The sequence below is a fragment of the Pseudorca crassidens genome, chromosome 1 (genome assembly GCF_039906515.1).
Source record: "Pseudorca crassidens isolate mPseCra1 chromosome 1, mPseCra1.hap1, whole genome shotgun sequence".
Classification (NCBI taxonomy): domain Eukaryota; kingdom Metazoa; phylum Chordata; class Mammalia; order Artiodactyla; family Delphinidae; genus Pseudorca; species Pseudorca crassidens.
In genome coordinates this window covers 86,330,397-86,352,822 of record NC_090296.1, presented here as the reverse complement: position 1 = coordinate 86,352,822, position 22,426 = coordinate 86,330,397, and the positions used below count along the sequence as shown (strand labels likewise).

The following is a 22,426-nucleotide window of genomic DNA, read 5'->3' as shown; positions in this document are numbered from 1 at the left end:
TCAAAAAAGGCCTTCACAACTGTGCTAGAGAATCTCTGTATTAGAGATTCAGGAACCAAAGTAAATTTATGGGCTGATGAGCTGAACACACTTACACTAAAAATTAGCAAAGTAACTTGAACACTGACTGGATTTTTTTTTTTTTTGCGGTACGCGGGCCTCTCACTGTTGTGGCCTCTCCTGTTGTGGAGCACAGGCTCCGGATGCGCAGGCTCAGCGGCCATGGCTCACGGGCCCAGCCGCTCTGTGGCATGTGGGATCTTCTCAGACTGGGGCACGAACCCACGTCCCCTGCATTGGCAGGCGGACTCTTAACCACTGCACCACCAGGGAAGCCCTGGATTTTTTATATTAAGGAATTATTACTATTATTTAGATGTGATAATAGTTTTGGGTATGATTTTTTAAAAAGACATACCTTATCTTTTAGGGCTACATACTAAAATATTTAGATGAATTGATGTGACATCTGGAATTTGCCTCAGAATAATATAGAATGTGGACAGGAATGTGGACAGGGCAGAATTTGCAAAGGGTTATTGGGTTATGGGTTACTGTGAAATGGGGGTACATTATACTAGTCTATTTTTGTTCAAAATGTTCAAAATTCTCTATAATAAAAAGAATTTTAAAAATTTAACCAAGGATAGGGACTTTCCTGGTGGTTCAGTGGGTAAGACTCTGTGCGGGTTTGATCCTTGGTCAGGGAACTAGATCCCACATGCATGCCGCAACCAAGAGTTCGTATGCCACAACTAAGAAGTCTGCATGTCACAACTAAGAAGTCCACATGCTGCAACTAAAAGACCCTGCATGCCTCAACAAAGATCCTGTGTGCTGCAACTAAGACCCGGCGCAGCCAAAAAAATAAAAATAAAAAAATAACCAAGGGTAGAGACCTTCTGCTTTCTGTAATGGCAAATTACATAATATAAACCAACCCTTCTGCTAAAGACTATTAGAAACAGCTGGACAAAATATAAAAGATATCAGTGTGAAGGCACAGAGGGATGATGAGACAGTGAAAAATTTCCAGGCTATATACTGGGGGAGGATGGAAGTCCACAGAGATAAGGCCGGCATTTGGGGACGCTTCTCCTCTGAGAGCATTTGCCAAACCTTGAGGAGAAGTGGCTGACAGCAGTTCTCTTGACAAACTCACAGGTCTAGGGAGACACAGACTGCAGTCCACAGCCCACCTGGAGTGGACCCTATGGCACACCACATCTTTGGGTTGGAAACCCAAAGGGTTAAAACACAGGAATAAGGTTGAATTAATTAGAAGTAAATAGCCTCTGAAGGGATTACAGCTCAGCTTTGAACATTCTCAGTCCTTAAATTGGACTGATGTGATTCTGAATCACTAATGTGTGCAGGAACCTGGCACAAATAAATAAAAGTCTTCTGTACTGGCAGATATCACTGTTCTAGACCTATAAATGACTTCTATAAGCAATTTAGCAAATACTGTCTGGCACAAAATTATAACAAACCAGACACATAGGTAGACCTGACAACATAAATGAAAACCAGCAAAAATAATAGGGAATAGAAAGAGACCTAAGAAAGATCCAGATATTGGAGTTACAGTAACTTTAAAGTAACTGTGCTTACTATTTTCAAGGGGCTAAAGACAAGATTATAAAATCTCAGAGAAAATTGGAAACTATAATAAAAAGATCAAATGTAGATTTGGGAAGTAAGAACTACTGTAAGTGAAAAAAAGAACTCATCTAAGTTTCTCATCTAAGTATCTAAGTTTAACAGCAGGTTAGACATAGCTTAAAAAACAATTAGTGAGGGCTTCCCTGGTGGTGAAGTGGTTAAGAACCTGCCTGCCAACGCAGGGGACACAGGTTCGAGCCCTGGTCCGGGAAGATCCCACATGCCATGGAGCAACTAAGCCCATGTGCCACAATTACTGAGCCTGCGCTCTAGAGCCCGCGAGCCAGAACTACTGAGCCCACGTGCCACAACTACTGAAGCCCGCACACTTAGAGCCCGTGCTCCGCAACAAGAGAAGCCACTGCAACAAGAAGCCCGCACACTGCAACCAAGAGTAGCACCCGCTCGCTGCAACTAGAGAAAGCCCATGCGCAGCAACGAAGACCCAATGCAGCCAAAACTAAATAAATAAAATAAATAAATTTATAAAAAAGTAAAAAAAACTATTAGTGAACAGGAACATATGTCAGAATCATACAACCAAAATAAAGCACAGAGAGCCAAAAGATACAAAGCATTATATAAGAGAGGGTAAGAATCATAAAGTATATATAACACACCTGTAATTGGAGCTCCAAAAGGAGAGAGTGGGGTAAAAGCAATGTTAGAAGTAATGGCTTAGAAATGTTTGCAAAAAAAGATATAAAACCACAGATTCAGGAAGCCTGACACAATTAAAAAAAAAAAAAATCTATCCCTCGGCACTTCATGCTAAACAGTTAAAAGACAAAGACAAAGAGAAAAACCTTAAAGGAATTACTAAGATAACATCTCAACAGAAACAATGGAAGGCAGAAGTCAGTGGAATAATTTTTAATTGCTGAAAGAAAATAACCACCAACTTAAAATTCTATACTTAGTGAACTTCTCCTTTAAGAATAAAGAAGAAATAAAGTTATTTTCAATCAACTGAAAACCAAGAGAATTCGTAAACAGCAGACCCACACTAGAGGAAATACTAAAGATTATTTTTTAGCTGAAGGAAAATACCAGACAGAAGGTAGGAGATTTTAAAAAAAAGTTTAGACCACAATATTAGACTTTGATAAGTCAATGACCCATGCTGTAATCTCTACAATGACTACTAAAATAATAATAAGACAATGTGTAAACAGTAAGCTAAAAGAGGAGAAATATGGGATAATTTTAAAAATTAACCAACTCAAAAATCATGAAAGTAAAAAAAAAAAAAAAAAAATCATGAAAGTAGAGAAAAAGGAACATAAAACAATGTAAAGAGAAAACACAATGTAACAGAATTAAACCCAAATAAAATTAGTAATTATATTAAAAATAAACAGACCAAAATATGCTTGAAGTATGCTCAAATCACAAGACCAAAATTGTGATGCTAGATAAAACAAAGCAAAAGCCAAATATTTTATTTAAAAAAAAAACACACATCTAAAACATATGGATATAGAAAGGGAGAAAGTATAAAAAAGATTAAAATGCCAACACTAACCAAAAGAAAGCTACAGTAGTTATAGTAATTCCTGACAAAGTAGAGTAGACTTCACGGCAAAGCATTATTAGAGATAAAGAGGGATCCTTCAAAACGACAGAAGCATTCATCAAGAGGATTTAATCATTCTAATTTTGTATGCACATGATAATAGTCTCAAAATATATAAAACAAAAATTGCTGGGATTAAAAGGAGAAAAAGACATTCATAGTCATAACAGGAAATTTTAACTAGCCTTTCTTATTATCTCATAAAACAAGCAAAAAAAAAATCAATAGGGTTATAGAAGGTTTAAGCAATGCAAATAACAAACTTGACAAATAGTATTATATCAATGCTATACCCAACTACTGCATAATTATTTTTAAGAACACATGGAAAATTTACAAAACTTAGCCATATGCTAGGCCACAAACCAAATTGTTATACATATATATTTTTTAAATGAAATCATATAGAGTGTTCATTGAATGCCATTCTATTAAAGTAGATACCTATAATAAAATAGAACTATAAAATCTCCAAATATTTGAAAATTAAGAAATGCAATTCTAAATAACCCATGGGTCAAAAAAGAAATCATTATGAAAATTACATACAATTTTAAACTAAATAATGATAAAAATACTACACATTAAAATGTGTGCGGTGCAGCTAAAGTTATATTTACAGAAAAATTCATAGCTGTAAAATATATTAGGAAAGAAAAAAGGATGAAAATCGACAAGCTAAGCATCTACTTACAAAGGTTAAAAAATCAGCAAATTAGACTCAAGGAAAGGCTGAATAAAATAACAAAAATATGAACAGAAATTAATAAATACAAAATAAACTTATAGTGGAGGGAAGCCACAAAACCAAAAGTTGATTTTTTGAAGAGACAAATAAAATTAATAAGTCCTTAAATTGAACAAGAAAAAAGAGACAAGGGATAGATAACCAGTTAGGAATGAAAAAAGAGATCCTACATTTAAAGAGTCATCTTACACATAAAGCGTAAGAGGATATTACTCTTTATGCAGATACATGTCTTACATTTAGAGGAAGTGGATTTTTTAGAAAAATACAATTTACCAAAAATTGGTGCAATAAAAAATAGAATATTTGAAAGAAATCAAATCTATAATCTTAAACCTTCTCATCAAAAAATCCTCCAGACTCAGAAGGCTTTGCCAGCAAATTCCACCAAATATTTAAGGAGGAATAACCCCAATCTTACAAGAAGTCTTTCAGAAAAAAGAAAGTCTTTCAATCTTACAAGAAGTCTTTCAGCATCTCTCAACTCATTTTAGGAAACAAACATAACCTTTATACTTAACCCTGATGAAGGAAAATGGAGAATCAGAGAAGGATAAAGAAGAGAAGAGGAGGAGGAAGAAAAACAGGACAAGGAAGATGATGATTAGAGGAGAATTTCACTCTTGAACATACATGCAACAACTCCCAACAAAACACTGGAAATCCAAATTCCGCAGTATATACAAAGGAAAATATATCACAGGTAACTTGGGTCCATGCTAGGAATGCAAGACTGCTATAGCATTCAAAAATCAGTGTAATTCACCTTATTAACAGGACAAAGGACACAAATCATACAATATAGACAAGCATATATAAAGCAAATAAAATTCAGGGACTTCCCTGGTGGTCCAGTGGTTAAGAATCCGCCTTCCAGCACTTCCCTGGTGGCACAGTGGTTGGGAGTCCGCCTGCCGATGCAGGGGACACGGGTTCGTGCCCCGGTCCGGAAAGATCCCACATGCTGCCGAGTGGCTGGGCCCATGAGCCATGGCCGCTGAGCCTGCGCGTCTGGAGCCTGTGCTCCGGAACGGGAGAGGCCACAACAGTGAGAGGCCCACGTACCACAAAAAAAAAAAAAAAAAAAAAAAAAAAAAGAATCCTCCTTCCAATGCAGGGGATGGGGGTTCAATCCCTGGTCAGGGAACTAAGATCCCACATGCCGCGGGGCAACTAAGTCTGCGTGCTGCAACTACTGAGCCCACGTGCCGCAACTAGAGAGCCTGCATGCTGCAACTACAGAGCCCACATGCCACAGCTACAGAGCCCACGTGCTCTGGAGCTCATGCGCTGCAACTACTGAGCCCGCGGACGCTCTGGAGCCCACGTGCCACAACTAGAGAGAAGCCCATGCACCACAACAAAGAGCCCGGCTGCTGCAACGGAAGATCCTGCATGCCACAACTAAGACCTGACGCAGCCAAAATAAATAAATAAATAAGTATTTTTTAAAAATTCAATGGCTGTTTATGTTTTTTTAAAAATTCCTAGAACCCCTTCCATTTCCCTTTCGTGAACAATTTAGTCCTAAAGTCCTTACGTGGAGCAGAGCAAGGCAGGCAACCACGTCAGGGTGAAGAGCCTGAGAAGAATAAGGAGGGCGTCCCCACAGAGGGAAGGCCTGGCGTGAGAGTGGGGTGAGGAGGGGATGACACGGGTGGCAGCCCAGCACAGAAAGTCAGAGCCTGATGGGCTGAGCAGAGCGTCCCCACAGAGGCAGCCCAGTGCAGGGCATGGGAGCCCGGGGAAGGTGAGCAGGCTACCCATGTGTGGGGGCAGCCTGCCGTGAGAAGCCAGAGGCCCAACAAGGAGAAAAAGGCATCCCCACAGAGGGACTGGCAGCGGAACAAGATTTCTAAGTTGGCGTGAGGAGGTGGCCCAGCAAAAGAATACCAAGACCAAGAAGGGTATGGAAGGTACCTGCACAGTGAGGGGTGGGGACAGGCAGCCCTGCACGGAGCGCTGGAATGCAGGCACGGTGAGCATGGCTTCTTGTGGTGAGAGGCACAGCCAGGTGAGGCAGGCATCCACATAAGAGAGAGGACAGCAATGACAAGACTAATTACACATGGGGGTGGAGGGATCGATCAAAGAAGCATTTCCACCTTTGGATAAAGGAATTACAAATCTGGAAAGGGAGAAATCCAGAATGAACCCTGCTGTGTTGGACTGCAGTTGGAAGTACTGGTGTGAACATATATTAGCTCCGTCCACTCAGAAGGACTAGGAGTTGCAGCATCTCAAAAGCAATGAGCATACCTAGAACTTAGATCTTGGCTTCCAAAAACTTTTCTCCAATAAGAAGGACCAGATTACATATAGAATAAACAACAAGGTCCTACTGTCTAGCACAGGGAACTATATTCAATATCCTGAGACAAACCAAAATGGAAAAGAATATTAAAAAAGAATGTATATATATGTATAGCTGAAGCACTTTGCTGTACAGCAGAAATTAACACAACATTGTAAATCAACTATACTACAAATAAAAAAAAAAAAAGAAGAACCAGGGCTCCTGGGAGAAACGGCTGATTCAAAGACTGAGGCAGGGAAAGCAGATGAACCTCAAACATCTCCTGTCAGAAAGCAAGGAAGTGCTCAAAGAATGATGGCGATATGCCAAAATGTCACAGGAACACACCTGAAGTAGATTCCATTGGCTAAATCTGGAATAATTGGAGCATCAAAATAAAAAATAGTAGTAACAGAAGGCGACTCATTCAATAAAATAAGAAACCATGAGTCTATGCCAACATAAATAAATTAATAAATAAACTGAATGTCAGATGAGGATAGGACACACACATGGTTTCACAGGACCGCACCCACAAAAAACACTTGTTGATTACAAAAGGGAAACAGCAATTTCAGAGTGAAGAAGCCTGGCAGATATGACCTTAAGTGAGGAAATTAAAAATCATGAGTAATGGGACACATCAAAATTGTGCACCACTTAATGGTATCAAGTTCATGACAGTCAAGGGAGACCAAGAAGCCTTCCAGACTGGAGAACACTACAGAGACACCCTAACCAAAGGCAACCCTTAACTCTCAAATGGACAACTACTGGGACAATTAGTGAAACTTAAATGGGTTCTAAGGATCAGATGGTAGCAATGCATCAAAGTTAATTTCCTGATTTGGATGGTTGTGTTGTAACTATACAGGAGAACATTGTTGTTTGAAAGAAAAACACCCTAGAATAATCGGGGGTAAGGGTCATTAGGTTGGCAATTTACTCTCAAATGGTTCAAGTAAAAAAGTTCTTTAGGGACTTCCCTGGTGGCACAGTGGTTAAGAATCCACCTGCCAATGCAGGGAACATGGGTTCGAACCCTGGTCGGGGAAGATCCCACATGCCGCGGAGCAACTAAGCCCATGCGCCACAACTGCTGAGCCCGCACTCGAGAGCCTGCGAGCCACAACTACTGAACCCTCGTGCCACAACTACTGAAGTGCGCACGCCTAGAGCCCATGCTCCGCAACAAGAGAAGCCACCGCAGTGAGAAGCCCATGCACCGCAACAAAGAGTAGCCCCTGCTCTCCGCAACTAGAGAAAGCCCGCGTACAGCAACGAAGACCCAATGCAGCCAAAAATTTTAAAAATGTAAAAATAATGTTCTTTATACTATATTTGCAATTTTTTCAAAAGTTTGTTTCAAAATTAAAAAAATAAAAACTCTTGGGCTTCCCTGGTGGCGCAGTGGTTGAGAGTCCGCCTGCCGATGCAGGGGACACGGGTTCGTGCCCCGGTCCAGGAAGATCCCACATGCCACGGAGTGGCTGGGCCTGTGAGCCATGGCTGCTGAGCCTGCACGTCCGGAGCCTGTGCTCCGCAATGGGAGAGGCCACAACAGTGAGAGGCCTGCGTACCGAAAAAATAAAATAAAATAAAATAAAAATAAAAACTCTTAGAAAACTAAGATAAAAAAGAGAATTCCCTTAACCTGCTAAGGCAGTGCTTCTCAAAGCTGCTGCACAGACTGGAGCCAGTTCTCAAACAGTTACTGATGTGCGATGAGACAGGTACAGAAACCTTTACAACAATATTACAAATTTTATATCTTTTGAATCTAATAAAGAAGAATTTGGGCTTATAACTAAGATGTCTTTTTCTTTTTTTCTAGTAATTCATCTTTATTTTATCAAAGTATTTGTTTGCCATGGATTGGAAATTTTTTTAAAAACCGGTCCTTCCTCACAGATAGTTTGAGAAGTGTGTGATAAAGAGTATCTATTAACAACAAATGCTACTGCAAACACCATAGTAAAATGTTGAAGCTTTCCCCTGGGAACAAAACTAAATACTGTTACCACTCTTATTTCATATGGCACTAGAGGTCCTAGTCAGTGTAGAAAGGCAAGGAAAAAAAGGTGTAAGAATTAAAAAAACAAACACACAAAAATACTCATGTGCAGAATGAGTATAAAGAAAATACAAAATAATTTTTTTCAGAGTCCCAACTACCCTCTTCCAACAACCTCCTGCTTTGTACCCATCCCTGTATATTAAGATAAAGACCAAAGCAAAAATATGATAGTGCCTTTGTCTCACTTAAGTATCACTTTAGACCCTGTAACCATTGGACTTCTATGTGTGCTTTGGGCAGGGCCCTGTACATTTCAGATTTCAACTTAATCTGTCATCTAATTCATAAACTTTAACGAAAAGTAAGAGGCTACCCCTTTTCTTTTCTTGGATTTAGGCAGCTATCAAGTTCAGGCTTATAGTTCTAAACTGGAACTACAAGTTCTTTAAAGGCCTTGTATCTTTCATATTTCCCCATGGCAACCTGAATAGTATAGGCATCCAGCAAGTACTCAATAAATTCCTGTAGAATTGGTTTCAAAGCAGAAACCACTTTCTGCTTTGGAATCGTATTCACAGAATATATGAGCCGAATATAGAGAAAGATAGGCAGACAGACTGGCAGGTAATATAAATACTAAATGAATAAAGAAAGCAAACATTTTTAAAAATAAAAAGTTTGCTGTAATGCCATCAGAGGGTAGTAATGGGAATAAGTTCAGAGTGACTATTGAGGGTCTCGGCTTCCCAGGCTGGCTCTATACTATGTGAGCTCATGGCTCCTTTACTAGGAAATAAGAGAAATGTCCACCTGTATTTGTAATGATTTGAGAAAGTCCAGACCAACTTTAAGAAACATGTAACCCAAAGGACCTAAGAGACTTTTTGCTGGTTTAGAATTATTTCTTACCAAGCATCCTTCCTCTCCACAAGGGTTCACTCATGAAGGTATCCAAAAGAGCCCTGAGATTTAAGTCTGATCCTGTCGCTGGGTATATGACCCAAGCTGTACCACCCTGCGTGAATTCTCAGGGTTTCAGGTACTATGCCAATCAAAGAACCTATGATCAGAGGTCTCCTCCATGTACAGGATTCTGTCCCATTCTTCTCTTCCAGTCCTAGAAAAGGTTCCCAGTTCCAACCCTGCCCCAACCAGCTGTGCAACTTTGGGAACATCCCTTAACTTCTTCCAGACTTCATTTCATCTTCTGTGCAACGAAGACATCGGGACTACATCTGAGGTCTCCTCTAGTTACTCCCCCTACCCGCCCCCCACACCCAAAAAGCACATTAAGATAAAAATAAATTAAAATATGAGAAACTGTGGCACTACTGCATCCACTCATGGTCTGCCTTCAAATTACTGTTTTACACAGAAATATATATCCACAGAGTTTTACAGAGGAATCTCCAACTGGCTCCTAGCAAAGTAAATGGTATTTTCATCATTGCTTCCAGGCTGCCAATTACGATGGAACATTTGGGAAAAGACTCAGCAGAATCAGTGACTGGCACACCTACTGAGTCATCCATTAGCCATGCCCTGATCAGAGAAGAGACCAGCTCTTGATCTTTCATGTCCCTCTCCTTGTCAAGATTTAAATAAGCTTCCCCCACAAAAGAACCCAACAGTTTCTACTTAATAGCAAGATTCAGCCTAATGGAATAAGACAGATGGAACCAAACACCAAGTATCAGTGCTTGATGAGGAAACAGCAAGTAGACCCTGCTCCATGTCTGACATCTCCCCTTGTCCCTGACTATCACCACCACTGGAACAGAAAGTGCCCCGAAAAGGAGACTGGATGACCTGGGAATCAGTCCCAGCCCTGCTGGACCTGGCACCACAGACCCAGCCCTATTCCATGTCACTTTCCCCCTCACTCCCCATGCTTTAGACACACTGGCCCCCTTGACACCACCAAGCCCTTCACTCAGGGCTCTAGCCCATGCCGCTCCCTCAATCCGAAACACTCTTCCTCTTGCTACGCCATTCTTCACACAACTGGCTCCTGTATCCACTCCAGGTTCAGCTTAAAATGTTACCTCCTCAGGGAAGCTTTCCTGACCACACCATGCAGATGGGTTGCCTACACCACCCAGTGTTCTTTGCCATCACTGTATCTATTTATCTTTTTATTAGCCCTTATTACAACTGTAAGTAGTGCTTGTTTTCTGACTCACCCCCACAAGAGTATAACTTTGCCTGGGAGGGCAAGACTGCCTTTTCTACTTATTGGTACCTATTTGGCATCTAATACCAGTAGCTGGCACATAGTAAGTATTCATTATATGTTTGTTGAATGAATCAGCAACCATCAGGAGAGCTTCCTAGGCTTCAGTTTAGTCTCAGACCTCCAGGACCACAGTAGCTCACCTTGTACATAGGGCCCCATCTCTGGGTGCTCCCTGACCCGCAGATTATAGGTCTTTTTTTGATCAGACTGTTTCAGCAGATCCCGCACTCGTTCATTATAGATTTCCAGGAAGCTAGAGACATGTAGAAAAAGGCATATAATTAGATCTTGAAAAAATGTGGGAAAAACACTAAGCCAAGAATCAGAAGGTCCTAGTTCTAGTTCTACCTCTGACAGTCTAAGACCTTAGTCACGCCAGGTTTCCCCCTTGAGTCTCGTTCTGCATGTGTACAATAGGGTTTTGAGCATTGGCTGTCATTACTCCACAGTTTCAGGTTTACAGTGTCAGTGCTGATTCAAGTTTAGCCTTCAAGAGGCTATTTCAGCCATGGGTTTAGGCTGCCACCAGCCTGTGCCTCGATCAGGCCCCCATAGCATAGAGTCTACAAGCATGTTTCTTGAAGTGGTTTTCAAATGTGATCTTTGAGCTCTATTATTCACTGAAGGCATCTCAAGGGCCATGCTGAGCAACACAGGAAGCTAAGTGAGAAGGGTCTGCTCCCCACCCCTAATTTAAGTAGCAGAATTCTCATTTTACCTGTCTTATACACTGGGATTCTGTTGAAGATATGCTGTCTCATTGGTATCTACTGGCATTTTATGCCTTTTTAAAATAATAACACAGCTACAATTCTTAATTAAAATCAGTATATATTTTGTTAAATAAGAAAGCAGACTTCTCACAGAAAGGTCTTCCTCACTGGAACACAGATGCTTGCCTGTGGAGCCAGCAGTCAGAAAAAAAGGCTCCAGTTCAAAGCTGCTCTCTGCACACTCTTCTTATTAAATTTTTCTCCTTAATCTTCTCATATTTGGACACAGGAACTCCAGATATCTCTTAGAATAGTGGTTCCCAGATTTCACAGACAACAGAACACCTAACATATATGTATATGTTTATACACATAGAGGTTTGCAAATTTTTACTTTATAAACTTAAAAAATGTAAAAATAGTGTTCACAATCATTTAATTTTAAAAACATATAGTTGGGCTTCCCTGGTGGTGCAGCAGTTAAGAATCCGCCTGCCAATACAGGGGACACGGGTTCAAACCCTGGTCCGGGAAGATCCCACATGCCGCAGAGCAACTACTGAGCCTGTGCTCTAGAGCCCGCCAGCCACAACTACTGAAGCCTGCGCACCTAGAGCCCATGCTCCGCAACGAGAAGCCACAGCAATGAGAAGCTCGTGCACTGCAATGAAGAGTAGCCCCTGCTCGCTGCAACTAGAGAAAGACCGCACACAGCAACAAAGATCCAACGCAGCCAAAAATAAATAAATAAATAAATAAATTTATAAAAAACAAAACAGAAAAACCCCAGACAGACAGTTATTCTTTTTAGGGTAATGAAAATGTTATGTAATTAGATAGTGATGATGGTTGAACAACTTGTAAATATCAAAAAAAAAAATCATTGAAATATATTCTTTAAAAGTGTGAATTTTATGGTATGTGAATTATGTCTCATGGTTTTTTTTTTTTTCTGTATGCGGGCCTCTGACCGCTGTGGCCTCTCCCGTTGTGGAGCACAGGCTCCGGACGCGCAGGCCCAGCGGCCATGGCCCACGGGCCCAACCGCTCTGTGGCACGCGGGATCCTCCTGGACCGGGGCACGAACCCGCGTGCTCCGTATCGGCAGGCGGACTCTCAACCACTGCGCCACCAGGGAAGCCCTGTCTCATGTTTTTAAACAAGGACATTGAACACCAAAAACAAAAGCAAAAAAGAATACAGAGAATTAAGGGCAATTGGTAATCTTCCGCCAACATTTACAGTTCAGACTGGTTAAAACATCACGTTGGGGTGACGTTCTATTCCTAGCACTAGTCTAGGAACTAGAGTTTGGGAACTACTGACCTGGAGAACAACCCAGGAGGGGTTGGAACAGAAATCCCAAAAGCTAGTATGAAACTGTACAGAAAATAAAGGAAAGGAAACCAGCTAGCCAGGGGAAGCTGGTCCACAGGAGACGCCAGCTTGTTAAGCCTGAGGATAGGAACTAAGTTTCCTACAACCTAAAACCTAAGTAAGTTTTTCATCTTGTACTGCAAGATATTTCTGCTGTGGCTTTTCTCCATTCCTCTGGGCGACTATGGAAGTGGAGAGGACAGCTCTGGAGTGGAAACAGAAACACTTCAGGCCGCAGAGACAGACAGGTTCTTACCTTACTTTTATTCTGCAGGAGGAAGGCAGTGGGGCACAGTTTTCCTCCCTGACAAAGAGACCCTGCACAAACCAGAGGATTGGAGTTTCACTGAAGGGAGTGTACAAAGAAGACCTACTTTGAGGGAATCCAATCAAAAGAGAGTCTATACCTCACATATCCGTGGTGTCAGCCCAACAGAGGCCTGGAGAACAGAAGAGAAGAAAGCATTACTGTTCACTCACGGTGATGCTCTCCCCCCAACACCCAGGGCCCACCCTCAGCAGGGATGGGCTCCTTGTGCTAGCCTCTTCACTTCAGGCAGTTTCCCCGGCGGTATGTGGAACACTCTATTTGCCAGTGCTCTCAGGAGACTCTCATGGGAGGAATGTACCAGATGAGAGGCAGATCACCGCCGTAAGAAGGAAGACAGAAGAAGCTAGCAAACCCAGGTACATACTTTCATGCAGAGAAGGTTACATCCTTCTTGGATGAATTCACTTTACCATGGTGGTCCCTCCCAGAACCCTATCTCCTAACCCTGCACACACAGGAGGACTAGAGTACATGGGTGTTCAAAACACACATTTAGAGAGAAGCGGCTTCTTTTTTCATCTTGGATCCAGTGCTAACTTATACTCAGGTTAAGGGCTTTACACCCCTGGGTTATTGGGAATTTTCTTCTTTTAATTTAAAATCTATAAAATCAGGCTAAACATGGACGTAGTAAGCAATGATCTGGGCCCACGGCAGCAGGGATAATCTTTCAGGAGGAACAATGTCCTAGAGAATGTTCCTGTGTGGTGTTATTTGTCACCTGCCCTACCAGTTCATCTCACCAGGGTACTTCTAAGCCTAAAACAAAGAGGTATTCTTAAGGAACTCTACCCTCCCAATTTTCCATGATAAAGGAAGGCTCTCATAAGTCCTACACACTTTTGAAAGCTCCCATCCCAGTAGCTGGTTCTCCTGCTTCTTTCTAAACACTCAGATCGAACACACACATAGCCCCATATCCACATGGCCTTAGCCAGCACTTAACACTCAGTCTGGGACTTGTCTACACCAAAGGTGTTAAAAAGCTACAGGTGATGAACTTGGAAATGATATGAGAAATTCAGAAGAACTGACAAGGTCTGTGTCATCAAAGGGAATTGTAAAATTCTAAGATTCTTCAGGGTGTAATAAAGAGGGGCTAAATTATTCAAAGTTTACCTTTCAATTAAAGTGCTGAGAAACATCCTTTTTTTAAACTTTTTATTTTATAAAAAGTTATATAGCTGATTAACAATATTGTGTGAGTTCCAGGTGTACAGCAGAATGATTCAGTTATAGATATACATGTATCTATTCTTTTTCAAATTCTTTTCCCATTTAGGTTGTTACATAATACTGAGCAGAGTTCCCTGTGCTATACAGTAGGTCCTTGTTGGTTATCCATTTTAAATATAGCACTGTGTACATGTCAATCCCAAACTCCCTAACTATCCCTCACCCCACCCTTGCCCCCTGGTAACCATAAATTTGTTCTCTAAGTCTGTGAGTCTGAAGAAACGCATTCTTAATATAGAAGAGGACCCATTAAATCTTACTGAAGTTGACTGACTATGAAACTCACATACTCTCTCAGTGGCAAGGACAATGCAAGATTCAGGCTTCCTGTGGCTTTAGGAAGATACTGCATTCCAATCCCAATACTCACTGGGGTGCCCAGCATGGTGTATGTCTTCCCAGAGCCTGTCTGCCCATAGGCAAAAAGGCATATGTTGTAGCCTTTGGCAGCTCCAGACAGTACTTCAGTCCCCAAATCCTGGAACACCTATAACAATAAAAATAGAGAGCATGTCACTCTGGTCCTTCTTCCCACAGCAGCTTGTAAATTATTTTTTAACCTATAATAATATAAAATGTTTCAAACATCCATGACTATAAATTCCCCACTGTTTTATGAGAATCAATTCAGTTTCAAAAAAAGATTGCTGACTGCCACCACTTCTGAGCAGAAGATGGCTGTGCCTCTCACATATGCTGATCTTGGCAAATCTGCCAGGGATGTCTTCACCAAGGGCTATGGATTTGGCTTAATAAAACTTGATTTGAAAACAAAATCTGAGAATGGACTGGAATTTACAGGTTCAGCCAACACCGAGACCACCAAAGTGACGGGCAGTCTGGAAAGCAAGTACAGATGGACCAAATATGGTCTAACGTTTACGCAGAAATGGAACACTGACAACACACTACGCACGGAGATTACCGTGGAAGATCAGCTTGCACGTGGCCTGAAGCTGACCTTCGATTCATCCTTCTCACCAAACACTGGGGGAAAAAAATGCTAAAATCAAGACAGGGTACAAGTGGGAACATATCAACCTGGGTTGTGATGTCGATTTCAACATTGCTGGGCCTTCCATCCGGGGTGCTCTGGTGCTGCGTTATGAGGGCTGGCTGGCTGGCTACCAGGTGAATTTTGAGACCGCAAAGTCTTGAGTGACCCAGAGCAACTTTGCGGTTGGTTACAAGACGGATGAGTTCCAGCTTCACACTAATGTAAATGATGGGACAGAGTCTGGCGGCTCCATTTTTCAGAAAGTGAAAAGTTGGAGACTGCTGTTAATCTGGCCTGGACAGCAGGAAACAGTAACACTCACTTCAGAATAACAGCAAAGTACCAGATTGACCCTGATGCCTGCTTCTTGGCTAAAGTGAATAACTCCAGCCTGACAGGGTTAGGATATACTCAGACCCTAAAGCCAGGTATCAAACTGACACTGTCAGTTCTGCTGGATGGCAAGAATGTCAACGCTGGTGGCCACAAGCTTGGTCTAGGACTGGAGTTTCAAGCATAAATGAATACTGTACAATCATTTAATTTTAAACTATTTTGCAGCATAGCTACCTTCAGAATTTAGCGTACCTTTTAATGTTGTATGTCTGGGATGAAAGTATCGCTAAATATCATGTTAGACTTCCAGGTTAAAGATGATTCAGCTTTAGGGTGTTACCCTTGCAGAGGTACAGAAGAAACCCAATTTCAAAAAAGGTCCTTTCAGCTGTAGACTTGAGGGGGAGCTTGCTGGCCCCTCTAGAGATGTCAGGTTTCTTTTTTACCTAGAAATGGCTGCAAGTGGAAGTTGATAATTTGCAGGCACTTTGTAATTTGTAAATTCGTATTGAGTAAATGAATGAAATTGTGACTTCCTGAGAATTGAACCTTGGTTTCCTACCCTGATTGAGGAGAGACTCTTTGATGGTGTATACAAACTCATCTGAAAGGGACTTTTTTAGGCAGGGACTTTTTCCACCGCAATCCATCACCTCTTTTACACCAAAAAGTAGTCTGCGGGGCATGGTTGCTGTTTCTTTTGTGCCATTTTGGGGTGGAGAAGGCGGATGTGATGAAGCCAATAATTCAGGACTTAATTGTGTTTTTTCTCATGTTGTGTTTTTTCGCCCTTGCACCAGAGTATGAAATAGCTTCTAAAGAGCTCCAGCTGAAAGCTGGGAAGAGTCTCTGTAACTGTAATCACATGGGGACAACACTCAGAATCTAAACTGAACTTCTGTTGTATTCTCGCCACTCAGTTTATTTTTTAGCAGTTTAATGGGTACGTTTTAGAGTCTTCCATTTTGTATGGAATTAGTTCCTCCCCTTCAAATGCTATAATTAACATCACTTAAAAATAAAACTTGAATAAAATACTGAAACCTTAAAAAAAAAAAAAGAAGATTGCTAAGGAAAATTCATTCATTCAGTTAGTCAGTCAAATATTTTTCAAAGTGCTTACTATATGCCGGGCCCAAGGCTAGACATTAAAGACACAAAATTGATATATATGGTCCCTAACCTTAAGGCAAAAAGAGTCTGGGAGAAAGGCAAAGACACGCAAGCAAATTAGTAAAGAAAAACCATGTACATTAATTCTTTTTCTTTCCCATTACCAAAAAAAAAAAAGTTTAATATGGTTAATCAGGTAAAGCTACAATGAAATACTGCACAGTAACAATTCACACAAATTCAGGGTCTCAAGACACCACACCGAGAATCAGTTAAGCCCAGAAGTTAGGGAGGAGTTTTCCCTATGGGGCCCTTTTCTACATGCTGCCTCTTCAGACTGATCCTAACAGCTGACTGCTTCCACTGTCACTCATCTCTGTAGTGGTCAGCTTTAATGAATCAGAAACAGCCAGAGGTCCTCCTATGAAAACCCCTGTACTTTGTGTAGTGTCTGAAAGTCCTGTTGGACTCTGTCAGGCAGACCCCAGGCTCAGGACAAAACAGCCTGGCTTATGGGGAAGGCATAGCTTCCAGCTGAACCAGTCCTCAGCAGAAGGCCACATAGACATCTACATACACAGCTGGTATGGTGGGCATTTACCCTTTGTATTGCTGCTACTCAGCATCCAAATACTCTTCCTATCTGCGGGGGGAACCTGATTGTGTCAGTCTTGGTTGGAAGCAGGGCCCAACCCTCCCCGACGGAAGCCAAATAGTCCAGGAAACCCTCTCCACCTCCTGGTGGCTAGAACACGAACATGTGAAATGAGGCCCGCCAACTAGGTGCTTGCGCTTGAATTTTCAAAGAATGACACAAAAACAAAGGAATAAATTCTCCTTGTTGGCATCAAGAGTCCATCGGTACTACATCCTGAACACACAAGTGCCAAGTGTGGTGCTCAAATCAGACTATTCTGTGATACGGCTTTGCCTGGCTTCCCTGCTACCTAGGGCCCCATGGTTTCCTGCTCATTTTTCTACTTTCCCTTAAATTCTGTGAATCTCCTGATACAGTTCCAAATTGGTTCCAAATTGGAATACTGTTCTTATGGTTCATAGCTGTGGGACCATACAAATTTGTATGGTCCCACAAAATTTTACTTAAAATTTGTAAGCCTCCGTTTCTTTCCCAGTAAAGTGGATATTTTGTAACTATATCACAGGTTTGTTGTGAAGATTAAGTGAGATAACACACATAACTAGGGACCACGGGAACGAAGATAGCAGTTGCTGACCTAAGACTATACTACCCTATTGTGTTTTAGCAGCTATAGTTATGCTTCTTGACCAATGAACTATTTATGTTTTGTTTGTTTTTTAGTGCTTCTAATATTCAGGCATAGGGCCAAAATAACCCAGGGAGTGGTAAAAGATTTGGACCTTGGACCATTCCCACCCCCTTCACCAATCTCCCTCCCAGCTCTGTACTCGCCATTCATTCACCTCTATATTAGCAAAACTGAAAATTGGGCAGAGTTCTCTTTGCCTCCTGACATCTGTCTTGGTAAAATTCCCAGGGACTGAAGGAAGGAGAGGTTATTTCTCTTCACCAGACCACTTGAGTTGGCTGCTACCCATTTACTAGTTGGAAATGTTCCCCAAAACTCAACCTTTCTTTCTAGTGCTCCAGAAGAAAGTGGAAACAGAGGTGCAGACAGAGCAAGGCCACATCTAGTGAAAGTGTTATTTCTTCCCACCACTCACACAGCAGAGCAGAATGAGCTCAGTGGATTGTAAAGGAAGACAGCAGAATGTTACTCCGCCCATGTCTTTATCCAAATTCAAATAATCACCTGGAGGTTTTATGAAAAACATCTTTGAAGATACCATTTTCACTCAACAGTAAAAGACGTGAACAAGAAAAACTAGTAGGCTCCAAACGTGGAACTGGTAGAAAGTTCAGATTCCATTCTTCAAGAACTGTGAGGCTTAGCTCATCATAAATTCTAGGAAAAACCACAGCCCTAAATAGAGCACAACAGAGCCAGATGACACCGTGGTTCACTCTGACTGTGGTATTATAATGAAGCAGATGGAAACAGCTCAATATGAATACCAAGAACAGTTTGAAGGCTAAAATAAATCACCAAAAGGCAATCTAAAGCTAGAGGGTCCAGTTCAGGAGGAGAGATGAGCAGTGTAACTTTATTTTTTCTGGAATATAAACAGAAGAAAGCATTCAACAGACAGGTTAATTTTATGTGACACAGCACTTCCAGTCTTTTTAAGGATGTGCTAAATAAGGGATAGTCCACTGGATGCTTCTGTACTGGGACTCACAACACCTGAAGCCTAAACCAAAATCCCTAGCAATACTCATTTCCTAAGGGCAACTGAAACTAGGAACCAGAATTTTTGATGTTCAACATCATATGTCATTAGGGTTGCAAATTAAAACAAAGAGATACCAGACACACCTGTTAGAATGGCCAAAATCCAACACACTGACAACACCAAATGCTGACAAGGATATGGAGCAATAGGAAATCTCATTCATTGTTGATGGGAATGCAGAATGGTACAGACACTTTGGAAGACGTTTTGCCAGTTTTTTGTGTTTTTATTTATAAAATAAAAATATTATTCTTTTTTCTTTTAACATCTTAATTGGAGTAAAATTGCTTTACAATGGTGTGTTAGTTTCTGCTTTATAACAAAGTGAATCATTTATACATATACATATGTTCCCATATCTCCTCCCTCTTGCGTCTCCCTCCCACCCTCCCTTTCCCACCCCTCTAAGTGGTCACAAAGCACGGAGCTGATCTCCCTGTGCTATGCGGCTGCTTCCCACTAGCTATCTATTTTACGTTTGGTAGTGTATATATATGTCCATGCCACTCTCTCACTTTGTCCCAGCTTACCATTCCCCCTCTCCATATCCTCAACTCCATTCTCTAGTAGGTCTGTGTCTTTGTTCCCGTCTTACCCCTAGGTTCTTCATGACCTTTTTCTTTTTTTTTTCTTAGATTTCATATATATGTGCTAGCACACGGTATTTGTTTTTCTCTTTCTGACTTACTTCACTCTGTATGACAGACTCTAGGTCCATCCACCTCACTACAAATAGCTCAATTTCGTTTCTTTTTATGGCGGAGTAATACTCCATTGTATATATGTGCCACATCTTCTTTATCCATTCATCTGTTGATGGACACTTAGGTTGCTTCCATGTCCTGGCTATTGTAAACAGAGCTGCAATGAACATACTGGTACATGCCTTTTTTTTTTTTTTAACATCTTTATTGGAGTATAATTGCTTTACAATGGTGTGTTAGTTTCTGCTTTATAACAAAGTGAATCAGTTATACATATACATATATTCCCATATCTCTTCCCTCTTGCATCTCCCTCCCTCCCACCCTCCCTATCCCACCCCTGCAGGCGGTCACAAAGCACTGAGCTGATCTCCCTGTGCTATGCAGCTGCTTCCCACTAGCTATCTACCTTACGTTTGGTAGTGTATGTATGTCCATGCCTCTCTCTCGCTTTGTTACAGCTTACCCTTCCCCCTCCCCATATCCTCAAGTCCATTCTCTAGTAGGTCTGTGTCTTTATTCCTGTCTTACTCCTAGGTTCTTCATGACATTTTTTTTTCTTAAATTCCATATATATGTGTTAGTATACGGCATCTGTCTTTCTCTTTCCGACTTACTTCACTCTGTATGACAGACTCTAGGTCCATCCACCTCATTACAAATAGCTCAATTTCGTTTCTTTTTATGGCTGAGTAATATTCCATTGTATATATGTGCCACATCTTCTTTATCCATTCATCCGATGATGGACACTTAGGTTGTTTCCATCTCCGGGCTATTGTAAATAGAGCTGCAATGAACATTTTGGTACATGACTCTTTTTGAATTATAGTTTTCTCAGGGTATATGCCCAGTAGTGGGATTGCTGGGTTGTATGGTAGCTCTATTTGTAGTTCTTTAAGGAACCTCCATACTGTTCTCCACAGTGGCTGTATCAATTTACATTCCCACCAACAGTGCAAGAGGGTTCCCTTTTCTCCACACCCTCTCCAGCATTTATTGTTTCTAGATTTTTTGATGATGGCCATTCTGACTGGTGTGAGATGATATCTCATTGTAGTTTTGATTTGCATTTCTCTAATGATTAATGATGTTGAGCATTCTTTCATGTGTTTGTTGGCAATCTGTATATCTTCATTGGAGAAATGTCTATTTAGGTCTTCTGCCCATTTTTGGATTGGGTTGTTTGTTCTTTTGTTATTGAGCTGCATGAGCTGCTTGTAAATTTTGGAGATTAATCCTTTGTCAGTTGCTTCATTTGCAAATATTTTCTCCCATTCTGAGGGCTGTCTTTTGGTCTTGTTTATGGTTTCCTTTGCTGTGCAGAAGCTTTTAAGTTTCATTAGGTCCCATTTGTTTATTTTTGTTTTTCTTTCCATTTCTCTAGGAGGTGGGTCAAAAAGGATCTTGCTGTGATTTATGTCATAGAGTGTTCTGCCTATGTTTTCCTCTAAGAGTTTGATAGTTTCTGGCCTTACATTTAGGTCTTTAATCCATTTTGAGCTTATTTTTGTGTATGGTGTTAGGGAGTGTTCTAATCTCACACTTTTACATGTACCTGTCCAGTTTTCCCAGCACCACTTATTGAAGAGGCTGTCTTTTCTCAATTTATAAATATAAATTGTATTTATACAATTTTTTTTTTTTTTGCGGTACACGGGCCTCTCACTGTTGTGGCCTCTCCCATTGCGGAGCACAGGCTCCGGACGCTCAGGCTCAGTGGCCATGGATCACTGGCCCAGCCACTCCGTGGCATGTGGGCTCCTCCCGGACCGGGGCACAAACCTGTGTCCCCTGCATCGGCAGGTGGACTCCCAACAACCACACCACCAGGGAAGCCCATCTCCACTGTATATTTATACAATTTTTAAAGGTTACATTCCATTTACAGTTATTACAATATATTGGCTATATTTCCCATGTTGTACAATACATCCTTGTAGCTTATCTTACACCCAATAGTTTGTACTTCCCATCCCCCCACTCCTATATGCCCCCCGCAACCCCCATAACCACTAATTTGTTCTCTATATCTGTGAGTCTGCTTCTTGTTTTATTATATTGAAAGAAACCAGTTTTGAGACTGGCAGGTCCCAGAACTGTATTTCTCTTCACCTCAGCAGCAAGTATTTATTAAATTCCTAACAGGGCCCTAGCACTGCATGGTCTCTGTGGGAGATCTGAAAGACATTTGAAATACTGTCTCGATCTACAATGATCACAGAGTTAGTAAAAAGTTCAATACTTTTACATAGTAGAAAAAGAATGAAGGGTAGACATAATATTATATTTTGAGAAGGAAAAAAGACTGTGGGCTGGGGTAGGAAAATCTTCATAGCATAGGTGGCACTAAACCTGTGTCTTAAGCTTGCTTTCAGATAAGTTCCTTCTTTGAATAATGTCCCCCGGATAAAGGCCTTCTCTCTTAAGTGAGGGTGACCTCAGGACTGCAGTACCACAAAATCTAAAATGTATCCTTGTCATTTCAATCCTTCAAGAAGTCAGAATTCTGAGTGAAACAACAGAACAACTAGGTCACTTTACTCTCCCTGAAAAACCTTCAGACCTCCACTTGCCATCTCTTAATACCTGGCTGTCAACTGTGGAAAGTTCATCCCAAGGACTAAAGATCTCCCACCTTAGGAATAACAAACATCCAGGCAAGTAACCCCAGAAACAGCCAAACAAATCTCTCTGCCTCATCGCTTCACTGAAGTTATTTTATTACTCTTATTTGAACAAGGAAG

At 41.2% G+C, this 22,426-nt stretch overlaps 1 protein-coding gene and 1 pseudogene across 1 annotated transcript in view; one reads left to right on the top strand and one right to left on the bottom strand.

Moving 5' to 3' along the window:
• The window catches only part of STARD9 (StAR related lipid transfer domain containing 9), a 120,288-nt gene that overhangs the window by 50,896 nt on the left and 46,966 nt on the right, over positions 1–22,426 (bottom strand). The window contains exons 4-7 of the mRNA XM_067744613.1: positions 14,566–14,682; positions 13,036–13,068; positions 12,885–12,946; positions 10,679–10,791 (exon numbers count right to left, since the gene is read on the bottom strand). Of these exons, the coding sequence (XP_067600714.1) occupies positions 10,679–10,791; positions 12,885–12,946; positions 13,036–13,068; positions 14,566–14,682 (325 nt within the window). The remainder of the gene's footprint in view (positions 1–10,678; positions 10,792–12,884; positions 12,947–13,035; positions 13,069–14,565; positions 14,683–22,426) is intronic.
• LOC137227944 (non-selective voltage-gated ion channel VDAC1-like) lies at positions 14,847–16,540 on the top strand (annotated as a pseudogene).